General features: G+C 41.1%; 2 protein-coding genes across 7 annotated transcripts in view; both read right to left on the bottom strand.

The window, feature by feature from the left end:
* Window positions 1-1854: 1854 nt before the first annotated feature.
* Window positions 1855-14137, bottom strand: PLR1 (NAD(P)-linked oxidoreductase superfamily protein). 3 transcript variants are annotated; one of them, XM_077392344.1, is made up of 10 exons: window positions 13883-14137; window positions 12744-12972; window positions 11359-11452; window positions 10922-11045; window positions 4529-4630; window positions 4275-4426; window positions 4077-4170; window positions 2830-3027; window positions 2569-2703; window positions 1855-2215 (listed from the first exon to the last, which is right to left on the bottom strand). In XM_077392344.1, exons 1-8 carry the CDS (start codon window positions 14015-14017, stop codon window positions 2842-2844), a joined length of 1116 nt encoding a protein of 371 aa, XP_077248459.1. In that variant the 5' UTR covers window positions 14018-14137; the 3' UTR covers window positions 1855-2215; window positions 2569-2703; window positions 2830-2841. The 3 variants fall into 3 exon arrangements, with proteins under 3 accessions (XP_077248459.1, XP_077248457.1, XP_077248458.1); XM_077392342.1 differs by having other exon boundaries at window positions 1900-2215; window positions 2569-3027; window positions 13883-14136; XM_077392343.1 differs by having other exon boundaries at window positions 1900-2212; window positions 2569-3027; window positions 13883-14136.
* A 2261-nt stretch (window positions 14138-16398) lies between these two features.
* The window catches only part of LOC143888053 (Ubiquitin-like superfamily protein), a 31107-nt gene continuing 23189 nt past the window's right edge, over window positions 16399-24316 (bottom strand). For 2 of the 4 annotated variants that reach the window (XM_077392338.1, XM_077392339.1), the window contains exons 16-17: window positions 17067-17222; window positions 16805-16988 (exon numbers count right to left, since the gene is read on the bottom strand). In XM_077392338.1, coding sequence (XP_077248453.1) covers window positions 16911-16988; window positions 17067-17222 — 234 coding nt within the window. In that variant the 3' untranslated portion in view covers window positions 16805-16910. Of the gene's footprint in view, window positions 16702-16804; window positions 16989-17066; window positions 17223-24316 lie in introns of those variants that run through there. The other 2 variants (XM_077392340.1, XM_077392341.1) reach the window with 2 other exon arrangements.

The raw sequence follows: 24316 nt of genomic DNA, 5'->3' as shown, positions 1-24316 counted from the left end.
ATATAACCCGAGCTCGGTAAGGCTCGCGAGCCACTCGCAAGCCTGACCGAGCCTGGCTCGAGCCCAAGCCGAGCTTTTGAGCTTAACGAGCCGAGCCGAGCCTGGCCAAGCTCGGCTCGGCTCGTTTACACCCCTAATGGTAAGAGGGTAGATAATAGAGGGGCTGAGTGAGGAGACAGCAAGAAAAATCAGGAAACAAAAAACTCTACTCAAAATATGATCGACATTTTCCTGATTTTTTAAGCCACTTCTCACCCTCAATTCATTCGTGCCCTCTCAAATCTCTCCTTCTCCCGCCCACCCTACGCCTCTGTCACCACTCGGAAACAATAATTTATCATGAAAAAAATTCATGGCTGCCAGACACGGCCTAAAAGAGGATGGTGATTTGTAGAAAATGAAGTGAAACTGAGAAAATATGGAGTTAATATAAAGGAGTGTTAGCCGATAGATCCCTAGTTTGCAGAGTATATATTCCAAACACTCTTTGAAGAGGTATGATAGATGCAAGGGCACCATTGCATAAAGAGCCTGAAAAGGGCCATTAATTGGATTCTCATTTTACGTAACAGTTTAAGATCCGTTGAAAAGGTAAATTCAGTTGCACTTAATGATGTAGATCCAATCAAGGGCCCCTTTCCGGCTCTTTATGCAAGGCGCCCTTGCATCTATCATTTCTCCTTATTGGAAGACGCTAACCGCTAAAAAAAATTAACTTCCTTGAAACATATTTTCCAAAAGGTTCCTTAGGGCGGGTGAGAGTGAGCAGAGGATGAAAAGCCCCTGCAAAACAAGAAAACAAAAACCAAATTGGTTATCAAAATCCGAAACAAATAGGGCCTAATGAATGCATCTGACTGGCTTGGAGAAGGTGCATCCGGACAGAGATAGAAACCATGAGACAAGCTGTTCTTAGGATTGGCTATCCTACTAGGATAGTTTTATCTTGAATAAGTCTATGGGATTGGCTACCCTGTTTGTATGATATGCCCAACCCATTGGGGCTGTTCTCAATGTGAACAGATGATGGCAACCCTATACAAGGATAAAATAAACCCCAGCTGGATATTCCCATCGATAACAGTCATTCTGTGTTTTCTTGACGCTTTGAGTCCAAATCCAACAACTATATCTGAAGTTAAAGGTACACTTAAGACCACATAATAAGCTGAAGTTTCCTGAGTTCAGACTAAGCATAAGCTATGGTGTACGTGCATAGAGGGAAAATGAACTACAAAAAGAAAAGATATTAACTTCATTCCAACAACAAAGGAGCATGTGTTCCTCAGAAAAAAGAAGAAATGAAGGCCATTTTTGCATGAAAATCTGCACCATCTTCATTTAATGAATACAATAGTGAATTCATATCGTATTGTTTGTCATTAAATTCTGGATGTTTTGATTTACTGCATAGAGAACCAGGACAAATTTCTGAGAATATAATAGTAGATTCTATGAATTAGCATGTTGGTCATAAAGTACGAATTAGAAGTAAAACTGATTGTTTATTTTCATCAAAGGAAGTTACAGAAATACCATTTTTCCAATAAGAACTATTGGGTCATCTGTGGGGGATAACTCAGGTCGGGTTGGGTCTGGTTGAGCTTTTGTTAAAAAAATGAATTGGAATCAATCTGAACCAAACCCGATATTATGGTAAAAACTCAACCCGGATTCCCAAGAATTGACCCAAGTTGCACCCCTAGTCATTTGAGATGTCACGTTATGATGTATGTGGATAATTTTATGTCAGTTAGCGAGATTTTGAGAGTCACATATCTCTACTAGACATTGTTTGATTCATAAAGCATATATGAGAAGCACTAGAAACAATTATATCACATGCTAAAGAAGTTGAAAACCAACTAGATTAAAGAATTAAGATATTGCAGCAGTATAAGAGAGGAAAATATAAAGCTAGCTATTTTAATGTATTTTATAGAACAGTTCATCATTTATCCATAGAATAACCTCTAGATTTTACTTAACGACAAGCAATTCATAAATAATTTAATGATGCATTTTGTAGGATGGGGCATTTGAAACTCTTTGTCATTGAAATTCAAAGCTTTTGCAGTTCATAAGATCAATGAACTGTCCAGGAACAGATGATATTCTGTGCCTTTTATGAAACCATAGAAACTCTCCTTTCATGAATTTGAGACCTAGCTTCTGCAACCGGGCCAAAAGGAACCAAACAGAGAAGCTAGATCTGCTGCATGATCAAGAACGCAATCAGTTTTTTCTTTACCTTAATCAGGAAACTGAAATTAAGTAATTAAAGTATTGAGTTAACCACGAGTACCATGAAGCCTGCAAGCAATTCATTTTAAATGGGCAGACAGGGGAGGGGTGGTAATTTCTCATTAGGAATTAGAATGAAAATAAAGATATTCTGCTGAAAGAGAATTTCATGAATTACCAGAATTATGCATGTATTGTATAACCATGCAAAACTCCTCAACATGTTACGCATTCACGACAAGAACAGCAGAATTGTAAGGATACAGTATCAAAACTCGTCCTAGTTAACTCACTGAGCCAGACTAGTCAGACATAGAAGGGTACCTGTCCAGTGTGTCCTCAGACAAAGTTTTGACCTACGGTCATAGCTAGTTTGGAGAAACTCCAGACACAATCCATGGTGAAATATGGGCTGCCTGCAGATTTAGCAGTTAATTGCCTGCATTTCCTTTCAGTACCCTGCACCATTAACCGTTAATTGCTTGTGATTCCTTTCAGGAAGAATGACAACTTTATGATTTATATATAAATACAAATATGCTCAACTACAGGAAAAAATGTCAGGGGAGGGATATTAGAACTTTCTATAGAAGATTTTTATCTGGTCTGAAAGATGTTCTGGATCATCTTCCGGGGAGAATCCCGCGCCGCATATTCTAACTGGAGTATCTCATCTGAACTTAGGCGCCAACCAAGAGCACCCAGATTCTCCTCTGCTTGTCTTACCGTCTTCACTCCAGGTATCGGCACAGTGCCTTTGCAGATACACCAGTTTATCGCGACCTGCAAAAATGGGCTCTGTAAATAAAATCACCTATAGGCCACAAAGATAGAATCAGTACATATTTGACCCTTACCTATTCTACCGTGATTAAGTTAATCAGCCATTTGGCCTTCTTCTAAGTAATTAGGTATGACTTGCAATTGTGCATCAATAGATTCAATACATATTAATATGATGCTGTAACATTATCGCATGCTAATTCCAATCAGTCATTGTCAGCTGTTGCCGGTAGAGAATGCAAAAAATGTAACTGTTGGTTTTTCTGTGTCAATGAAAATATATAAAAAAATTTCGTTGCATGAACCTGCAATAAACAAATGGTTATCGTGATGATGATGACACACAACAGTAACACTGACGAAAATAACGAGGTTCGAAGCGGCAGGCAATTGTTAATAGTATAGATGAAAACATGATATAAATAAGAGAAGATAGTTGAATACCGAGTGTTTCTTACTTTTAAAAAATATTGGGTATTTCTTATAAATTGGTTCATTCAGGATAAGAATATTTTGGAAGGGAATAATCCTAGCAGCTCCACAATTATATGAAGTGAAATTTGTTTGTTACTCCGGAGGTTCTTGTGCACAATAGCAGGGAATAGTTCTCAATTGAAATCGTGAACCCATTTCCAAATAATAGCCTCTTTCAGAAGTTCCACCTAGTTTACCTCTCTACGAGCACCTTTGTCTGTGTGTAGGAGATTAGTAAAACCAAGATCAAGTGATCAAATTGCTAGTGCCCTCACAATGTTAGACTATGTCTACTTTGAGCCTATAGGAGGGATCTCAACAACATCATTGTGGCAAAGACACTCGGTTATTAGAAGATGAGATTAGCAATACGGCCAAACTTGACTTCTAAAGCTATATTATGACTTTTCATTTCTAGAAGCCACAAACCACAAAACATTTCATGGTTATATCACAGGAAGTAGCAATCTACAGGAAGTGTGACTATTTCAAAATAGATTATTATATGTTCTACCTTAGATACGCAATAATTACAAACAGAAACAACCACCAGGAAAGTTAAAAGAAAACATTACTTGTGGAATGGTTCTACCCCTCTTTTCTGCAATTTCTTGTAGTGAACTCAGTAAAGGTTCCAGACCAGGCAGAATTTGGCTGAATAATAAAGCCCTGTAGAAAGGTGAAAAGGGCATCCCTTAAGCTGAATAGTAAACAACATACTGCAGTTATGCACGCTTCCTCGTGGAAGGAGAGAAGCTAGAAAATTTCACTACCGTGGCCCACGTGGTAGCCTGGAAGCTGTATATTTCCCCGTAAGCATTCCCAATCCAAGAGGACTGTACGAAATTAAACAGATACCAAGGGAATCACATATGGCCTTTAGTTCCATCTGATCATCACCCATACTCAGCAAAGAAAACTGCACCTGCAGTTAGCAAATGTGAAATATTAGATCAACCCAGAATCTAATCTAGTTTGACATAAGCAGAGACTTTGTAGCTTGAAGAGATTGAGGTCCGTGAATTACCTGAGCCGAGCATAGAGGAACACCTCGGGTTTCGAGATAATCGTGAATCTTAAGAAGCTGCTTTGGCCCATAATTGCTCACTCCAACAGCACGAACTAAACCCTATAACATTAGACTAGATTTTAATGTTCTTTACATTTTGTAAATCCTAGAAGACTTACAATACATTGTGACAGCTGAATAAATGGCTTCAATATCAAAGCAAGTTTCAGAGTAAGCCAACCTCAAATGTTAATACGTACTATAACCACCACGATGATGTATGCTAAAAAACTATTAACTGAGCAGACAAAATAGCTCTATCACATGGACAATAGAGATTCATACTACCTATCAAAAAATTAGAGATTTGTACTAATTCAATGACAAAATGCTTACTATAACCACTAGAGAGAGAGAGAGGGATGCTAGACTCACAGGTGCCCTTGCAAAAAAAAGGGCAAAGGGTGCCCCCATTGGTCAAATTCCATTTAAGGTGGCACAGAAAATTACGATCATAACTTTCTTTAATGGAATTTGACCAATGGAGGCTCCCTTTTCCCTCTTTTTTGCAAGGGCACCTGTGAATCTAGCATTCCTCATATACATGCTAATTTGATTCAAGTATCCCTACATAACATATTATATTGTAACAAAGACAAAACAAGAAGGATGAAAGTCAACTCAACTTGAAAGCATAATTAGTTAATCTGAAAAACAGAAGTATCTGTGAATTATTTGGCAGCAATGAAAGTTACATTCCTTTATGTTTTAGTATAAAGATATGAGTCAGGGGGAGATAACCCTAACTCTTCTATTTTCTCTGTCTAAACTTTCGTCTAACGTGGTATCAGAGCCTTAGGGTTTTCTGATCCCTAGGGTTCTCTAGTAGCCTCCATCTTCTCCGCCACCCTCCCCGCCGCGAAACCCAACTCCGGGCCAAGTTTAATCGGAGGCAGACCGGCACAACATTTTTTTACTCCTGAGGAGGAGCCGTTCTCTCCGAGTCGAAGGCAGCCCTCCCTCCCATGCGCAAAGGCCCCGCCCCCAGCACAGCCCTCCCGCCCCGTTTCTCTCCCCCCAACCCAGCCCTCCCCTGCGCAAAGGTCCTGGTTCTGTACCCCCGCGCAGCAACCCCCCCCCCCCCCCCCCCGATTTTCTACCTACGGCGGAAATTATTTTCCCCCAAAATTTTCCAGGAAAATATTTTCCCTCCAAACCGGAAAACTTTATCCAGGACCGAGGATTTGCACCCCCTCAAAATTTTCTGACCCCCCCCCCCCCCCCCCCCAAAATCACTTTCCTGGAAACAAGTTTCCACGGCTGTGTTTCGCCTTGCATCAGTTTTTTTTTTTTTCCAGCACCCAATTCGCAGGTTTGCTGGTAAGCCTCAAACCCCAACTTTTTCAACCCACAACATTTTATTTGTTTTTGTCTCTTCCTTTCCTCCCTTGGTAAACCCTACCACTATTTTCTCCCTGTTATTATGTGTTAGATCTTCATGTCTTACCCTACTTTGATTCTTGTTTGTCTTTGCGGCTCCCCTCTGTGTCTCATGGCTTCCCTCTTGTCAAGCTTCGTCTATGCCCGTCATTCTTGGAGCTGCGTCTAGCTTTCTTGGCCTATCCTAGTTTGCCCACCTATTCTGTTATCTCCTGTTATTCGTCTTGGTTTGGATTGTCTGTTTCTTTCTTGCTTGTTGTTATGGAGGAGGTGCTTGACAATCCTTCCACAGGAGTGGCTCCTGGTGTTCGTCCGACACCCTCTTTGGTGTCTTCTTCGTCATCATCTCTCTCTGTGGATGGATCATTCCCACATATCACTACTGTTAAGTTGGATGGGACAAACTATGTTACTTAGAAAGCAGCCGTCGAGAAGTATCTTATTGCCCGTGGGAAAGCCCACGTCATTCGTCGTGATCCTCCTCCTACGACGGATCCCACCTTTGATCGATGGGAACAGGAGGATGCTCTTGTTTGCACCCTTCTGTGGTAGAGTATGGCCCCTCACGTCTCTGGGCCCTTGATGCTTTTGCCTACTGCGAAACGGATATGGAATCAGGTTACTCTTCTTTACTCTGGCGTGGCAAACATTAGTCGGATCTGCTCTACCTATTCTGAGTGGATGCGTTTCCGCCGTGGTGATCTTCCTCTTGCCACCCATTACAGCCAATTCGTTGGCCTCTGTCAGCAGCTTGATGTTTACATGCCGCTTACCACGGATCTCACAGAGGCTGCTCGTCAGAGGGATCAGATCCGTGTTGTGCAGTACCTTGAGAGTTTGGGTCCAGAGTACATGCATCTTCGTCAGCAAATTATCGGTTCTGACGCTATTCCTTCCCTTACTGAGGTTTACTCCAGGGTCCAGCAGTGCTCTCCTGGTGATCCAGTGATATCTGTTCCTATTGATGGTTCTGCTCTCGCGACCTATAATGGCATTACTCGCCCGCCTCGTGGTGGAGCCTCCTCTGGTCGTGGCCGTGGTCGTACCGGCCATGGTGGTGGTCGTTCTGGTGGTGGCCGTGGCCGTTCTTTTTGCACTCACTGTCAGCGCGAGGGACATTATATTGACCATTGCTATACCCTGCATCCCGAGCTTCGTCAGGCACGCTCGGCTCACATGGGTGCTACTACTGCTTCGATTTCATATTGCGCTCCCTCTGCTTCTGTTCCTGCACCAGCTGATTCCACCTATACATTATCCCGTGCCGATTATGAGGAGTTCCAGCGTCTGCGGCTTAGTTCTCGTCCTCCCTCTGCAGGTTTCGCCCAGCCAGGTAGTTCACCCACTACCCTTCTATCTAGCTCAGGGTCATGGATCATTGACTCTGGGGGATCCAATCACCTGACTGGTAACTCTTCTCAGCTTCATTCTTTTCGATCTTTCTCATCTCCTTCTCAGTCTATCACCCTTGCTGATGGGTCCACTACACCTATCACTGGTGTTGGTCATATCTCCCCTCATCCTGCTCTTACCTTATCTTCTGTTTTATGTGTCCCAAAATCACCATTTAGTTTACTTTCAGTTAGCCAAATTACTAACTCTTCATTGTTCTGTCTCATTTTTCCCATCTTACTGTTTGTTTCAGGATCTCTCGACTGGGAAGACGATTGGAACGGGTCGTGAGGTAGATGGACTCTATCGTCTTGACTGCCGGCCGCCTACTGTCTTACATAGCTCTTTGGATACATTTCAGTGGCATTGTCGCCTGGGGCATCCTTCACTTCAACGGCTGCAGCAGACTTCTCTGGTTCCCGGACCTTTTTCTAGTTTTCAGTGCGAGTCCTGTGAACTCGGGAAGCACCGTCGTGTGTCGTTTCCGTCCCGGATCATTAGTCGAGTGTCTAGTCCATTTGAATTAGTCCATTCTGATGTATGGGGACCCTCTAGGGTCGCGTCTAGTACTGGCTTTCGGTATTTTATTGTGTTTATTGATGACTTCTCACGCATGACCTGGTTATATTTACTTAAGAGTCGATCCGACGTGTTCTTTGCTTTTCGCACATTTCATTCTGAAATTAAGAATCAATATAATTGCAATATTAAATGTCTTCGTACTGACAATGCTAGAGAATATTTTTCTGATACTAATGGCTTTCAATCCTATCTCTCCCAACATGGGATTTTACATCAGTCGTCATGTGCGTACACCTCTCAACAGAATGGTGTTGCTGAGAGGAAACTTCGTTATTTGCTTGAAGTAGGTCGCACTCTTCTTTTTCAGATGAGTGTTCCTAAGGCATACTGGAGTGATGCCCTTCTCACGGCGTGTTTCTTAGCAAATCGCCTTCCTTCCTCTGTCTTAGAGGGTGCCTCTTCTTTCGAGATTTTATCTCCTAGTAAGGAACAATTTCCTCTGACACCTCGTGTATTTGGATGCGTTTGTTTTGTTCATCACCTTGGACCTGGCCGTGACAAACTCGATCCCCGGTCTGAGCGTTGTGTCTTTCTGGGGTATTCCCGTACGCAGAAAGGCTATCGTTGCTATAGCCCTCGTCTGCGTCGCTGGTTTGTCTCAGCCGATGTTACGTTCTTTGAGTCTGAGGCATTCTTCCAACATGGCGCGGCATCTTTCACCCCTTCTCTCGAGTCCGAGGTCTCGCTTCCCTTACCAGATCTACCTGCTTCTCTTCCGTCATCTCCTATTTCAGTGCGGCCAGCTTCTGCAGCTTCTACTTCTTCTGCCACGTTGGAGAAGCCAGCTCCACCTAAAATTACACAGCAGTATCAGCGGCGCCAAGTTACAGATAGGTCTCTTCTACCTCCTCTCGCACAATCATCTTCTGAGCCGATGATCCCTCTCTCTCGCTCTCAGGTATCTTCTCTTCCGCCTTCCTCTGTTGTTTCTGCTTCTCCTATTGCATCTCGTACGAGATCCCGTTCCACTGCACATCCTATTTCGAATTTTGTTTCTTATGATAAGCTCACCAGTACCTTCCAGAGCTTTGTTTCCTCCTTGTCTACTATCTCTTTACCACAGTCAGTGGCTGAGGCTCTTGACCATCCTGGCTGGCGTGATGCTATGAACCTAGAAATGGGCGCTCTTCATAGTAATGATACATGGGATCTGGTTTCCCTACCCGCTGGTGCCCGTCCTGTTGGTTGTCGGTGGGTTTTCTCCATCAAATACCTCCCTGATGGTACCGTCGAGCGCTTAAAAGCACGGTTAGTCGCGAAAGGATACACTCAGACTTTTGGTGTTGACTACACTGAGACATTCAGTCCCGTTGCGAAAATTCCCTCTGTCCGTGTGCTCCTGTCTCTTGCTGTTAATCATAACTGGCCCCTTCATCAGCTGGATGTGAAGAATGCCTTCCTCCATGGCAACCTAACTGAGGAGGTGTATATGGAGCAACCACCAGGGTTTGTTGCTCAGGGGGAGACTTCCTCCTCCGTGTGTCGCCTACGCAAGTCACTATATGGCCTCAAACAATCTCCGCGTGTGTGGTTTGGGAGATTCAGTGAGGCAGTCATGCGCTTTGGATGAAACAATGCGCAGTGGATCACTCAGTCTTCAGTTATCACTCTTCAGCTAGGTGTATTTTGTTGATAGTTTATGTGGATGACATAATCATCACAGGGAGCAATTCACAAGGTATACAACGTTTGAAAACCTTCTTGCAAAAGGAATTCTCTACTAAGGATTTGGGTCAGCTCAGGTATTTCTTGGGGATAGAGGTTGCTCGTTCCTCTAGAGGCTTGTTCCTATCACAGAGAAAGTATGTCTTGGACTTGCTAAAAGAAACAGGCAATCTTGGAGTTAAACCAGCTTCTGCACCCATGGATCCTAATGTGAAACTCGTTCCAGAAGAAGGAGAGTTGTTGGAGGATCCTGGCAGGTATCGCAGGCTTGTCGGTAAACTTATATATCTCACGGTTACTCGGCCAGATATTTCATATGCTGTTGGAGTTGTCAGTCAGTATATGAGCTCTCCACGTACTTCTCACTAGGCTGCGGTGACACAGATTCTTAAGTATTTGAAAGGGGCTCCAGGGAAGGGATTGATGTTCAAAAGACATGGCCATATGAAAGTTGAAGGCTTCTCTGATTCAGATTGGGCTGGATCCCCAGCAGATAGACGATCCACCACTGGGTATTGTACATTTGTAGGTGGCAATCTTGTTTCATGGAAGAGTAAGAAGCAGGATGTTATAGCTAAGTCCAGTGCAGAGGCTGAATACAGGGCAATGGCACAGACAAGCACGGAACTTATTTGGCTACGTTCACTTCTTTCTGAAATTGGCTTCATTTCATCTTCTCCTTCACAGCTTTATTGCGACAACAAAGCTGCAATATACATTGCCAACAATCCAGTCTTCCATGAGCGCACCAAGCATATTGAAGTGGACTGTCATTTTATCCGTCAAAGAATCCAGAAAAGAGAGATTTGCACTGTGTTTACTCGGTCAGGGGACCAATTAGCTGATATGTTTACAAAGTCCTTAAATAAGTCAAAATTGAATGATATATGTAACAAGCTAGGAATGTATGATATCTACATTCCAGCTTGAGGGGGAGTGTTGGAATATGTAACTTGCCTAAGGGCATTTAGGACTTTGTACATTCCTTTATGTTTTAGTATAAAGATATGAGTCAGGGGGAGATAACCCTAACTCTTCTATTTTCTCTGTCTAAACTTTCGTCTAACAGAAAGCATAATTATTAATTAGTTAATTCGAAAAATAGAAGTATCTGTGAATTTGGTGCCATTTTGACATCATGTTGGTCACTATATGCTGACTATATGCTGGGTCTATACAAGTATCCAGGTATCTAAGGTAGAAGATTTGAAACACATTTTATTAAGAGACCGAATTTTCAAACATCTTCCAATTAAAAATGGATTACACGTGAGTGGAAACGATTGAGGAAAAAAATCATCAATAGAGGCTACATGAAAATAGATATGGTACCTTCTCATACATTGCCACTAGACCATCCCAAAGAGCCAACTCCTGCAAAGGAGCATAGTTTGCAGTTGACCAGTGCAACTGTCCTATTCCAATCTGGTCAATTTGCATTCGATCTAATGAAGACCTGCGACATATTTTTTATCAATTATAAAGGAAGCATGACAATAGTAAGACTGCGTACCAAGAATTCAAGATACAACTGTGATCATGATAACAATTGTATTTAAAAAATGAACATTAGTAGAACAGTCATGAGATAGTTTGTAATGAATATTTTGGCTCAAAAGCTAATTTGAGTTCCATTCCAAGAACAAGGAAAATAAAATTGACATGAAAAAGTACATATATTATTTACACCAGAAAGAAGTATGTGCATGTGTATGGCTCTACATTCATGTGCGTTTGTGTGGCAGAAGCAGAAATAACAGGAAAAATACTCGCAAGCTTTCACAAACTGTCCAGCTGTCAGGCGCCAAGGATATGCAGCAAACTTTGTAGCAATAATAATGTTATCCCGTGCACCCTTTGAACCTAGAATACAGAATCCAGTTAAGCATGTAAGTAGATGAAGCTAGTTAACTGAAGCAAGAAGTGTTTCATAAATACGAGCATGAATATAAAAGCAGGTACGATATATAATTGTTTATGTCACATCCAATGATTATATATCTTACAGTGGTCGATTTTATACATAAGCCTTACGTGCAGAGCAATTTGATGTACATAAAAACAAGCATGATACACACACACACACACACACACACACACACACACACACACATACACTAGTATTCGTGGCCCATGCTATGCATGGGTGTAAAATGGTGAACCCGCCCCATCAAAATATGAGGTGTAAAATGGTGGGCCCCAACCTAATGTTTCAGTTTGGGTAGAGGTGGTGGGCCCCACTCATCAATAACATTAAAGGTAAATGATGGCCCCATCCATCGACTTCTGAGGTGTGAAATGTTAGGCCCCATAAGAAACATGAGGTGTAAAATGGTGGCTCCATTCTATAAACAACATGAGGTATATAAAATGGCGGGCCCCTGTTAAATATAAAATCAGTACCGAACTTAATATCTAGAAGAAATTGTTTTCTATTAAGTAATTTTGTTAGAAAGAAAACGAATGACAATGCAATAGCATAGAAAGATAGTACATATACACATATAAGTATCTATATAGACAGTATATGAGAGCTTTTATATTGTGAGCTCACAGATATGATATGTGACTGTACCTACAAAAATATAGTGGGGCACGCAATATTGGGCACGGGTGATCCTCACCCGATCACCCTCGGATATGCGAAGGTTAGATGCCAACCATTAGAGGGACTTGAATTAAATGCCATTGTGAAGCCTTTCGTTAGAGAAGGCTGCTGCCATTGTTTCAACATTATAGTGATAGGTGAATCTTGGAAGCACTGGACGGAATTTACTATCAAAACTACAAAAAGATATAAAATGAAACCAAGATCACAACACAGGTTCTGAAAAAAAAGAAGCAAAGAGACCAAAGCATGAGATACCTTATATAGCAATGAAATTATAAAAAAACATGAAATGCAAAGGACAATTGAAACACATAATCTAAAAGAGAAATAAAATAAAAATCATACACAGAATTTAAAATGCCACGGGAATAAAACAACATATGAAAAATAATGGCATTGGAGTATCACAGCTGAAAAGATAAGTGATCTGGTTTGGATTTTGGAATAAAAGAAACACACAAATGATACCATTCAAAAAAAAAAAAAAAACACACAAATGACTATAGAAGAATATGCTTACAAAAGAGCAGTAGCTTCACAGACCTTGAAACTCACGGATGAATTTCCCAAGAAGCCTTTCACTTTGTCCATTTAATCTTCCAGTTCCATAAGAATCAGCAGTATCAAAAAGGTTGATTCCATTGCTGACTGCCAAATTAAAGGTCTCTTGCAGGCCACTGTCCATTGCTTCTTCATATCCCCAAAGTAGCTGGTTGCCCCAAGCCCATGTTCCGAAACCCATTGGAGAAACTGATAATGGGCCAACATTAACCTGAAAGAAGCAAAACAGAACTCTACATCAAAAAACAACCCGAAAATGCAAACACTCATTTCACTATCCAAACAAGTATGAGGATCACCATTATCTCAGAAGATTATACTAGGATGAAGATTTATATCATAATTGGCTACCACTTACCAGTCCCATGATATGAACTTCTTAACCGATCAGAGAAGAGCATTTCACTATCTAAACAAGTAAGATGATCACCGCTATCTCAGAAGAGTCTACTAGGATGAAGATTTGTATCAGAACTGGCTACCATGTTGAAGTATAAATGATTAAATAACACCAACTCTAACAGCTTAAGATTTTGGATCAACTGGCTGTTTCACATACCAGTACCATGATATGATCTTCTTAACCGATAACAGAACAGTAGCCAGGATTTTCATAATCAGACAATTTAGTAATGAAATTAAATTTTATGGTAACAAATAAAGACATGGATGTGCGATGTGAGGTGTTTCGGTTTTGAAAATGAAGGATCAAAGATCAATTTAAAACTTGTTTCATCTGCATATGGTCAATGAGAAAAGCCTTTTTCAGATTGCAGTCTACACACAAATTGCATCCAAATTGCAATTGGGTTGCACAACCAAACCAAATCCACAATTGAATAAACTCAAATGAAATGGTTTGCGTTTGGATGTACGCCCAAGTTGCAATTTGGGATTTTTTTTTCATTGCAAGTTATCTACATAACTTAATCGAAGAAAACCCAAATCATAATTTGAGTTTACATCTAGAAGCAGAAGTGTTTTAAAATCAAGAACAGAGTTGGATATTATAAAAAAAAAAATAAGAAGAAAGCAGCAGACTGCAATAGTAATGAAATGGAAAGATAATCAAATGGAGAGGTAGAGAAGTAGATGGATGGATGGATTGATTGATAGAGAACCTTTTCCCACGGCCAAAAGAGAGGTCCAAGACGAGGAATTTTGAGGGATTTGAGAGCGGAAGGTTGGGGAAGGGAAGTCTCATTTGAAGCCTTGCACCTAAAATAAGCAGCGGGAATTGTCGTTAAGAGTGCCATTCTGGCATACCCACTTCCCCTTTTTTCTTCTCCCTGCCTCTGTATAGAGCGGGAAAGATAACAAGAGGTGAGCCTAACCCTCGTCGCGACTCACTCCATGGCGCACAATCATTCATTCTAATCTTTAATTTTTGCTGCTTAGTTATATGCCATGTATGTTTTAATAATGGCACTAAAGCAGCTTGTCTTTTATTATTTAAACTGCTGCCAACTGTCATTTATAACCTGAAGGATTATCCCCCACCCCCTAACGCGAACTTACTGAATTGGGGCAGACTTTAAACTAAAGGCTTTGTATTCTCTAGTCAGTGCAAGTAATTATAAAAGTGTTTAAGAAAAGTACGATTGTTACTTGGCGCAATCCAAATGATGTCCATTGGATCAATATCCTAAGACCCAAAATTATTTCTATGGGACCCATATACGGGTGCAACTTGGGTTGGGTTGGCATTTCCTCGGGTTAGGTTAGGGTTGATTTTCTTTGGGTCATTGTATTTTTCTGTTCGGCATCCCAACCCGATTTCGAGTTGGATGGGTTGGGTTAGGGTTGAGAAATTTAGAGGGTGGTTGGGTAAGGGTTGAGGGAATGCTATCTCGGGTTGGGCTTGGGTTGGCCTTGACCCAATCCGACAGAGTTGCACCCTTAGTGGGGTCCATCTAAAACATTTTTCTGAGGTGGTACAATCCAAACAATGTCCATTGGATCAATATCCTAAGAATTTTGATGTGACTTGTATATAGCCATAGATTAGGATCAATATCCCAAGAATTTTGATGTGACTTGTATATAGCCATAGATTAGATCCGAATGGAAGGAACCAACGTACAATTGTACAAAAACACGGCCATATTTTGTTCATTTATAAAAACAAATGATCTTATTTTGCAAGACAAGCGCCCTGCAAAATTTGGGTTCTACAAAACTGACAAAAACACCTATATTTCAAGGGATTTGCTAGCGTCCATCGCAAAAGGCTTTTCACGGATGGTCTGTTGCATCTAACAGCAGCCACACAGGCTCAATTTTCAGCAGATTTTGTCTTCATTCACGAGGTGGCTGGTGTCCACGAAATGCGATTGACGCTTGCAAATCCCATATTTCAGAGATCAAGCAAACCTGCCATCTTAACAACCCTTGATTGAACATTTTTTTAATTGAACATGGAGAATAAAAAAATTATGGACATTGGGACCATGGTTTTAAATTTCGGACGATATCTGAAATTTCAGGTTTAACAAATTTCGGTTTCGGCCAAGGCCGAAGTTGGGACAGAAATTAAAATTGAAAACCTTGATCGGAACTATACGATTTCGATGATTTTTTTATCCATAATAGATCCAGAGCCAAGCTTGTCAAATGGGCGGTCCAGATCAATCAAAGATCAAACCCCCACTACGATGTAGGGGCAGTTATGATGGGTTGGACCCTACTCACGAATTCAAGGTGGCGTGATTGGGAGGGTGGTTAGGAAACTCTCTCACAGGGACATGTCTTCCTAGAAGCTTTACCAACAATTTGTGTGAACAAGATCAGAGTGGTTTGTGCCAATGGCAAATCCATGATGAGACTAGCAGATTAAAACTCTATGTCATAGTGGCCTCCTGTGAAATGCAATTTCCTTAGTAGAATGCTTTTGAAAACGAAATTAACACCCCCTTCTGCCTGTATTTTTGTAAAAATCGCAAGCAAACATAACAGCAACTAGAGTCTGCTCTCAGAAAAGACTTAACAGAAGGTACAGCAATGCTTGGAAAGGGGATGTTTTCATTATATTTCATTAACAGAGAAATGAATGCCTCAAGCCTTTTCAGCTAGTTATCTCAAGTTACTGAAATCTCTCTTACAGTGCCTAAAGCTTAAACGCTTTGGACATTAGGATTGCTCCCTTGAAGTAATCCTTACCCATCCCAATCAATCTCGACAGTCAATAGCCAAAAGTATTTAATCTAAGTTGCAAATGGGAGGATAAACCATCTTTGGAACCCATTATTAATTATATAATTTTTAAAGGGAAATGATATATGCGCCAAGTGTTTCAATAAACATGCGCTCCACTTGTTTGTCGTGTAGTATTTAAAGGGTTTAAAGAGCTTTTTGACAACCGTAATACCCTCTGAAATCCTTTAAATACTACACGACAAACAAGTGGAGCACTTGTTTATCGAAACACCTTGGCACAGATATCATTTCCCTTGTTAAACTATGAACCATTATTTACAAAGAATCATATTTAACTTCAAGCCTATATGAAGATGAGTGCAAAATAGTTTTTGATCCATCCAAAGTGGGTTCAGAATACTATCAATCCACCATGAACAAACCTTCACACAGCAGGAAGCACCTTCTCAACGTATCATCACATACAACTCTAATGGAAGGATGGCACAATAACTCTAAATAATAATACTTTATCTGTCAAGTATTGAAACTGTGTTCAAAAGTATCTCCACATCTCATTCACACGACGAACAATCCAGACCATCCAAATGATGGGGCATCTCCCTACTCTGGCTTACATCCTGCTTGTCCATGGTATAAAGTTAATAACAGTCCAACAGAGAGTAATATTTTCAGCCTGATATACATGGAAGAATTCATAGCAATAGTATCCTGACATCTTTGACATGATCCAAACTCCAAAGTACAGAAACACTAGCCATTGGAGATTGCCCACCTTTAATCTCTGTTATATTAAACAAGACCAAGGGCTAATTATCAAAATGATCATATGAAAGGACCCATTCAATCTCACCAACCAGAGATACGATCAGTAAAAAGAAATAATGAGAACCAACCGGAAAGCTAGCGATGAAATACATAATTATGATCAAGAATCCATTTAATGTGTCTCAGTGTGGTAACAAACAAACTAGTAATCAGCCAACAGGAAATTTATGACTTGTCACTTGCTGACCTGGATTCTGACTGGAGTCGTCGTTGTATGTCACGCTTTAACATTTCCATGAAATCCTGCCAGAGGAAGATTTTTCATGCTTAAATCCCAAGCCCGGAAAATCAACAGAAAATAAGAAAATGAAAAGCACATACATTGGCAAGGCTGTCAGAGCTACATATTTGTTCAACAAGATTTTCAGTAGTTGTTCCTTCACCATACAGATGACTTGCATTTTCGACCACCATACGGAAAACAGTGTCTGGTGACTCGTGGTGCTCAATGCTTTGGGCGATTTCATGAACATCAATCTAGAAAACAAGCAAATTAAAGTGGTTTCATCATAAGGGTGGTTCAGACACCTTCCCAATACTAGGAATTGCACATGATAAGAGAGATCTTGGGCTGAGCTTAACAGAATAAAAGATTAATGGAGATCACCATCATGCATAGCAAGTAATCTTAACAAAACGAAGGGAGGTGACAGCCCCCACCCCCACAGCCACAGCATGGAGCAGCAGCCCATTTAATTTGCACTACAACCAATGCATACAAATTTTCTCTATAATAAGATTCATTTACAAGAAATGTAGAAGCTATTAATTGTTGTATGCGTCCAACATGTCCAGGTTCTTATTCTCAAAAGAATGGGATGATCTCTTCCCAAGACATGCTTTAAAGGCACAACCAAAGCGAACATCTAACCACACCTAATTTAATGGTGGAGTCAATGAAGTGGATGGAAGGCCCTTGCGATTGAGATTTCACATTGCTTGGTTAGGAATAAAGGGATCTAAGGTGGGGGTGAAGATTGGTGAAAAGGATTTAAGGTGGGAGGATGGAGAGATTCTCGTGTACATCTAACCTTAAGCCATTAAAGCAAAAGTTATAGTTGAATAAAAATACTCTTTGAGCATTAATACAAATATAATGCAAAAATGGTAAAAATATACAAAACATCAAATTTGATCAGAACACTGACTTTTTTTTTGGCACATGGCAAACACTAAAAGAAGACACAGTCCAAAAACAATTCCCATCAATACTTGGAATTTGAATTTCAAAATGAATTTCCTTCCCTTCTCGAAAATCAAAATGCTTTGACTGGACAAGAGGCCACTCCCACCCCCCAATCTCTTGCTCCACCTCCCACCTCATCTCCTACTTCCCCCATCCCAACATCTCTTTCTTCTCCCCTCCCCATCCCTTCACTTCCAAGCCCAAGTCCAGAAAATCCTCTATCCTGGAGTACCCTCTTTGAAAACCCAGCTCTGCAAGAACCAGACATTCTGAATTTTATCTCCGATGCTGCAAAACATGATGGTTCTGATTCCATAGACTTTGCAAAAGATGATTTCGATGAGGTAGCCTCAAAATGGAAGAATTGCCTTATAGGTTACTTCATTGGGAAAAAGCCCTACTACCCAGCTCTTAGAACCCATCTTTCAAGATCTTGGAAGCTCAAAGGAGATTTCTCAATGTATGTCCTTAATAATGGCTTCTTCCTTTTCAGATTTCTTAATCAAGAAGATTGTACCCAAGTCCTGCAAACCCAACATAGTTTTGGAGGAAAACCTCTAGTCCTCAGACGATGGACCCAAGACATCCGCCTTGAAAAACTTTCCCTATCCACCATACCTATCTGGATTAGATTACCAGGCCTCAACCTAAAATTCTGGACCAAAAAAGGACTCAGCAAAATTGGGAATGGCCTAGGTAAACCTCTATACATGGACTCCCACACTTCAGCCACCACTAGACTTAGCTTTGCCAGAATATGTGTGGAGGAAGACCCCCAAAGCACCTTTCCTGAATCCTGATGTCCTTCACCTAAACACACCTACTGGAACTATTCACCAACCGGTGATATATGAATGGAAGCCATCCCCTTGTCAAGTTTGCAAAATCTTCAGCCATTCGACCTCTGCTTGCCCAAAGAAAAACCCCACAGAGGAGAAAGCAATTAACCCCAAAAAAGTGTGGAAACCAGTTCAGAAGAAGTCCCAAGAAGAAGAGAAGACAGGAGAAAAAAAGGAAACCACTAAAGATACAACTCAGATTCGCAGAGAATCAGAACAGACAAAAAAAGTAACATTCAAATCCCCATAAACCAACCCTATCAAGCCCCCATCTTTCCACACCTCTAACCCCTTTGATATCCTTGGTGAATTGGAGGAAAAAGATGAAGATATTGGAGACCATGAAGAGATTGAAGAGAAGATTCAAAGCCCAACACACTTGCTCCTGAAGAACCAGATGGAATAGAAGGGGAACCTAATCATTCCAAAGAATCAGATGAAGAGATGCAAGGTAAATCAGGCTATCTTGCCCCCCTTCGTCTCCAAAGACCAACAGACATCTTGAGGTCTGTTACACCCAACCTTCAAAATTCTAACCATGATTAAGTTCGGAGCTTGGAATATCAGAGGATTGGGAACAAAAACCAAAAGAAAAGAGGTTAAAAATCTGATCCAAAAAGAAAGAATTCCCTTTCTCAGAATCCTTGAAACCAGAGCCCCTCATCACAAAATGGCTAGATACATGGATGAGATATGTGGAAATTTGGCCTATCATGCAAATTACCCTGCTTCAGCCAATGGTAGAATATGGCTTACCTGGAACCCCCAGCTTGTCCGAGTTAACATCCTCTGGGAATCGGATCAATCCATTCACTGTAATGTTAGCTTTCTTCAAACCCACTTGAACTGCAATCTCACCTCTGTATATGCCTGAAATAAAGGAACAGAAAGGCGCCCTCTCTGGTCCCAACTAATCTCAATTGCTCAAACTATATCTTCCCCATGGGCTATCATTGGTGACTTTAATGTCACCAGATTTTCAGAGGAAAGACTTGGAGGAGCTAACCCAAATGCAAAGGACATGGAAGAATTTAACTCATGGATAGACTCTTATTCTCTTACTGACCTAAGATCTTTTGGTCAATCTCTATCCTGGAACAATAGTTCTAACACTGGAGATTGGAAACTTCGAAGGCTTGATCGTGCTCTGATCAATGAGGAATGGCTGTTTCAATTCCCTAACTCTTTTGCAACCTACCTCCTCCCTGGGCTCTCAGACCATGCCCCCATCACCATTCAATTCAGCAACCACCCATCAGCAAGGAAAAACCCTTTCAGATTCCATTCCATGTGGCTCGAAGATTGTTCCATCTTTGAAGTTGTCGAGCGTGCTTGGCAAATTCAAGTAAAGGGAAAGCCAGAAATTGAAAGAAATCAAGAAGCTCCTCAAGGTCTGGAACTCTGAAGTTTTTGGAAGGATTGATATTCAGGCTCCCCTGATTAGGAACCAGCTGGAAGATATCCAAACCAAAATTGCCAACTCTCCTATGAACCTTAGCCTTCGAGAATCAGAAAGAATGCTCAAAGAAGCCTACAGCAAGACAGCTAGAAAGGAAGAAATTTTTTACAGACAAAAATCCAGGGTTCAATGGTTGAACCTTGGAGACTCAAATACCCCTTTCTTTCACTCTGCTCTGATGCCTCGTAGGAATCAGAATAACATTCAGGGAATAACTTCTAGTGATGGAATCACCACTACTGATCCGACTATCATTACAAACACAATGGTGTCCTTCTTCCAATCCCTTTTAAATTCTCAACCCGCTGGGACTCCAATTGATCCCTCTCTTATTCCCAACCTGATCAGAACCCTCTCTGAATATCAAATAGCTTTATTATCTAAGCCCTTTACTTCGGATGAAATCAAGACTGCTATTTTCTCTGTTGATGGGAACAAATCGCCAGGTCCAGATGGCTTCAATGGTGATTTCTTCCAATCTTTCCGGTATTTGATTGAGGAAGACATTATTGAAGCCATTCAATCTTTTTTCACAAAAGGAAAGATCCTCCCGGAGATTAACAACACCTTCATTGCTTTCATTCCAAAATGCCCTGATGCCAATTCCCCTGAAAAATATCGCCCCATATCCCTTTGTAACTTCCTCTACAAATCTATATCCAAGGTTTTGGCCAATAGACTTAAACCCGTCATGAACACCTTAATTAGTCCATTTCAATCGGCTTTAATTAAAGGCAGAAACATACAAGATAACATCCTCCTTTCTCATGACCTTTGCCACAATTTTCATAGAAAAAATTCCAAAAAAGCAATGTGCATCAAAATGGACCTCAAAAAGGCCTTCGACAGTGTCAATCACTCATCCCTGATCTCATTCCTACAAAAAATGGGATTTCCAGATAAGTAGTGTCTTATAAATGGAAATCCCCACGGTTATTTCTCATCTTCCAATGGGTTACGACAAGGAGACCCTCTCTCCCCTCCTATTTTGTTTTGTGATGGAGATGCTTTTCTGTTTACTAGACTCCTACATCTCCAAAGGCCTTATTACCACCCCATTCACCAGGGGTAATCTAACATTCTAACAATATCTCATACTTTTTTTGCAGATGACGTTATGTTCTTTGCCACCCCAAACTCAGCTACTGCTGTAGGAATCTTAAACTGTCTAAATGAATTCAAGAGCTGCTCTGGTCTTGAATTCAATCCCTCTATAACTAAAAGTGAAGTCTTTTTCTCAGGGGTTCCAAACAGCACTAAAAGGCATATCTGTAACATGCTGAAAATTGGGGAAGGAACATTTCCAATCAAGTATCTGGGCCTGCCTCTAATCACTTCGAGACTAACCTTAGCCGATTGTCAACAAATCATTGATAAGGTCAGAAAACGAATATCAAGTTGGTCCAATAGAAACCTGCCTAAAGCTGGGAGGGCTGAGCTGGTAAGATCTGTCTTGAGTTCATTCCAAGTATACTCCAGCTGGCACCTTAGAAAAGATAGAGAAAATTTTCAGAGATTTTATATGGTCTGGATTCAAACTAGAAAGAAGCTATCACAATATATCTTGGGAATCCATTTGCAAGTCAAAGAAAGAAGGGGGCCTGGGAATCAGAAAACTCTCAGATCTCAACAGGGCGGCACAGATAAAGCAGCTCTGGTCCATCCTCAGCAATTCCCCACTCCTTGGGCCTCCTGGTTCAAAGCTAAATATGTCAGAGGCCGGAGCCTGTGGTCCTTACCCATGCCAAGCTCTCCCTCTTGGGCCGCTCGTAGTATAACCAAAGCAAGGGAGGCAGCTTTACCAAATATTTGCTATGTCATAAGTCCCTCCTCTGATCTTCTCTTCTGGTCGAATCCGCGGCACCCCATAGGCCCCTTAAACTCTCTTACCTCCCTGGGATCCACTCTGAACTCCATCCCTCCCAATGGTAATATCTCCGATACCTAAAGAAAGAGGTTGGTGGGACATGATCCAGATTGAACCTCGCCTTGCTGAACTAAAATCCTTAACTGACACAGCTCTTTGCTCTCTGAATCCTGTCACCAAAATCGTTTGGAAACCTGAAGCTAATGGGATCTTTTCTTTAAGAGTGCCTGGAATTCAATCAGGAAACCTGACCCTAAACCTCCATGGACTTCCTCAGTTTGGTTTTCAGGTCATATTCCTAAATTTAGTTTCATCACCTGGCAAGCTTTGCAAGACAGGCTGACCACTACAGATAGACTATGCTTTCTTGGTCCACCTAGAGATGTCACCTGCAAACTCTGCAATTCTGAACCTGAAAATCTAAACCACCTATTCTTCTCTTGTAGCTACTCTGCTTGGATTTGGAGATCAATTCTCTGGCGTATCTCCAAAAGAAAAAAGCGACTAAGATCACTTACTCAAGAAGAAGCTTGGATAAGAAATAATTTCAAAGCCAAAGGCCAATCAGCTACCCTGGTGAGAATTATATTCACTGCTTCAATATACTTTATCTGGTCCGAGAGGAATGCAAGAATTCATGAGGGGAAAAAATGCCGTAAACAATATACCCTGAGAAAAATTCTCTCTGCAGCTAGGGACCTAACTCTCCACCTCAATCTGGATGACACTCCAAACGAACAGAACATCAACATTGCACCCAGGTACTGCCAATGGATGCCGCCGCCTGATCAATTCATGAAACTGAACTCTGGCGCCTCCATTCAAGATGACAAAGCCAGCATTGGAGGCATAATTCGAGATGCTAGTGGAAGACCAATTGCTATGTTCTCTTTAGATTGCCAGCCCTCCTCTATTCAAGAGCTGGAACTGGAAGCAATCTACAATGAGATTCGGATAGCCTGCAATCTCAACATCACTAGACTTTGGATCGAATCTGATTCCCTCCTAGCAGTCAACATCCTCCAAAAGAAGTCTTCTTGCCCTTGGAAGAAAATCCCAATGCTGGAAAGTATTGATGAAAAGCTAACTCTCACCCACTCATGGAAAATCTCTCACATATGGAGAGAAGGCAACAAAGCAGCAGATTTTCTATCTAACACTACTTGCCCATGCTGCCCATGCAAAGGGGACCCCATCCCTATAGATTCAATTCCTTCCGAGCTTTGTAAAATTTTGTATGATGACTCCTCTGAAGTTACCTACTTGAGATTGTAATCGTGTTTTTTTGGTTTTCTTTAATGAATCTGGTGGGGGTCTGCCTAACCCCAAATTACCCATCAAAAAAATAAAAGACGACACAGTTGCATTCAAAGTATAAATGTGGATGAAAAGATGGTAGAGAAAAAAGGAAGAAATTGAGAGCACAGTTGTAGAATACTTTAAATCTACACACTGAGGAGAAGGAAATGTGACCAGACCCAGATAGGTTGCAATTCAATATGATATCAAGCGAAGAGGCAAGGTGATGAAGTTTGTAGAGGAGGTAATTAGAGAATCAGTTTTCAGCATGCCACGAGGTAACATATGTAAGAAAGTTCCATGAGAGAGGTCACGTATGTAAGAAAACAAACTCTGACATTTAGTGCACTCATCAGAAAAAGGTAGCCATAGAAATTAAGGACTTTAGACCAGCGAAGTGTGAGGTAACTGAAAAAAGGGCGATTTGCTCAGCAAGAAAAGGTAGCCATATCTCTTTCAACTCTACAAGGTATATTTGCTGAGGGAAAACAAAACCTCGATGGAATCTTAATAGCTGTTTCTTTTTTCTTTGTTTTTTGAATCGTGAAAAGTTTTCTTAAGAACAAAACCAGGGAGAGGGGGCCTTAATGTCGCAAACCTCTAGAGGAATTGAGAAAGCCTTTCGGCGAACCAGGAACCACGATAGAAAACCAAGCAAAGGATACACATCTCTTAATCCATTCATGCCACCTATCCCCAAAGCACATTCTCCCCAATAGATAATCTAAGCATTCCCATTCCACCAGGTCATAAGCCTTTTTCATGTCCAATTTGCTTACTATGCCTTTTTCCCTAATTGAAGTATTAATCCACTACGTCATTTGCAATTAAACATTGTCTAGGATTTGCCTATCCTGGATGTAGCCAGATTGGTTGCCTGAGATACATTTTGATAGAACCTTCATCAGGCGCTCTGTCAGT

This window comes from Tasmannia lanceolata, unplaced genomic scaffold, assembly GCF_043159265.1.
Source record: "Tasmannia lanceolata isolate RefF3 unplaced genomic scaffold, GAP_Taslan_0.1 ptg000012l, whole genome shotgun sequence".
Taxonomy (NCBI): Eukaryota; Viridiplantae; Streptophyta; class Magnoliopsida; order Canellales; family Winteraceae; genus Tasmannia; species Tasmannia lanceolata.
The sequence above is the reverse complement of the archived record's forward strand: the minus strand, read 5'-3'. Positions and strand labels throughout refer to the sequence as shown.

Coding starts and splice junctions, on each gene's coding strand:
- PLR1 (XM_077392344.1), bottom strand. CDS start 14,017: ATGGCACTCTTAACGACAATTCCCGCTGCTTATTTTAGGTGCAAGGCT. Junction 11,046..11,358: donor CAGTTTGTGAAAGCTTGCGA/GTATTTTTCCTG, acceptor AATATGTCGCAG/GTCTTCATTAGATCGAATGC. Junction 4,171..4,274: donor AGGCTACCACGTGGGCCACG/GTAGTGAAATTT, acceptor ACCTTTCTACAG/GGCTTTATTATTCAGCCAAA.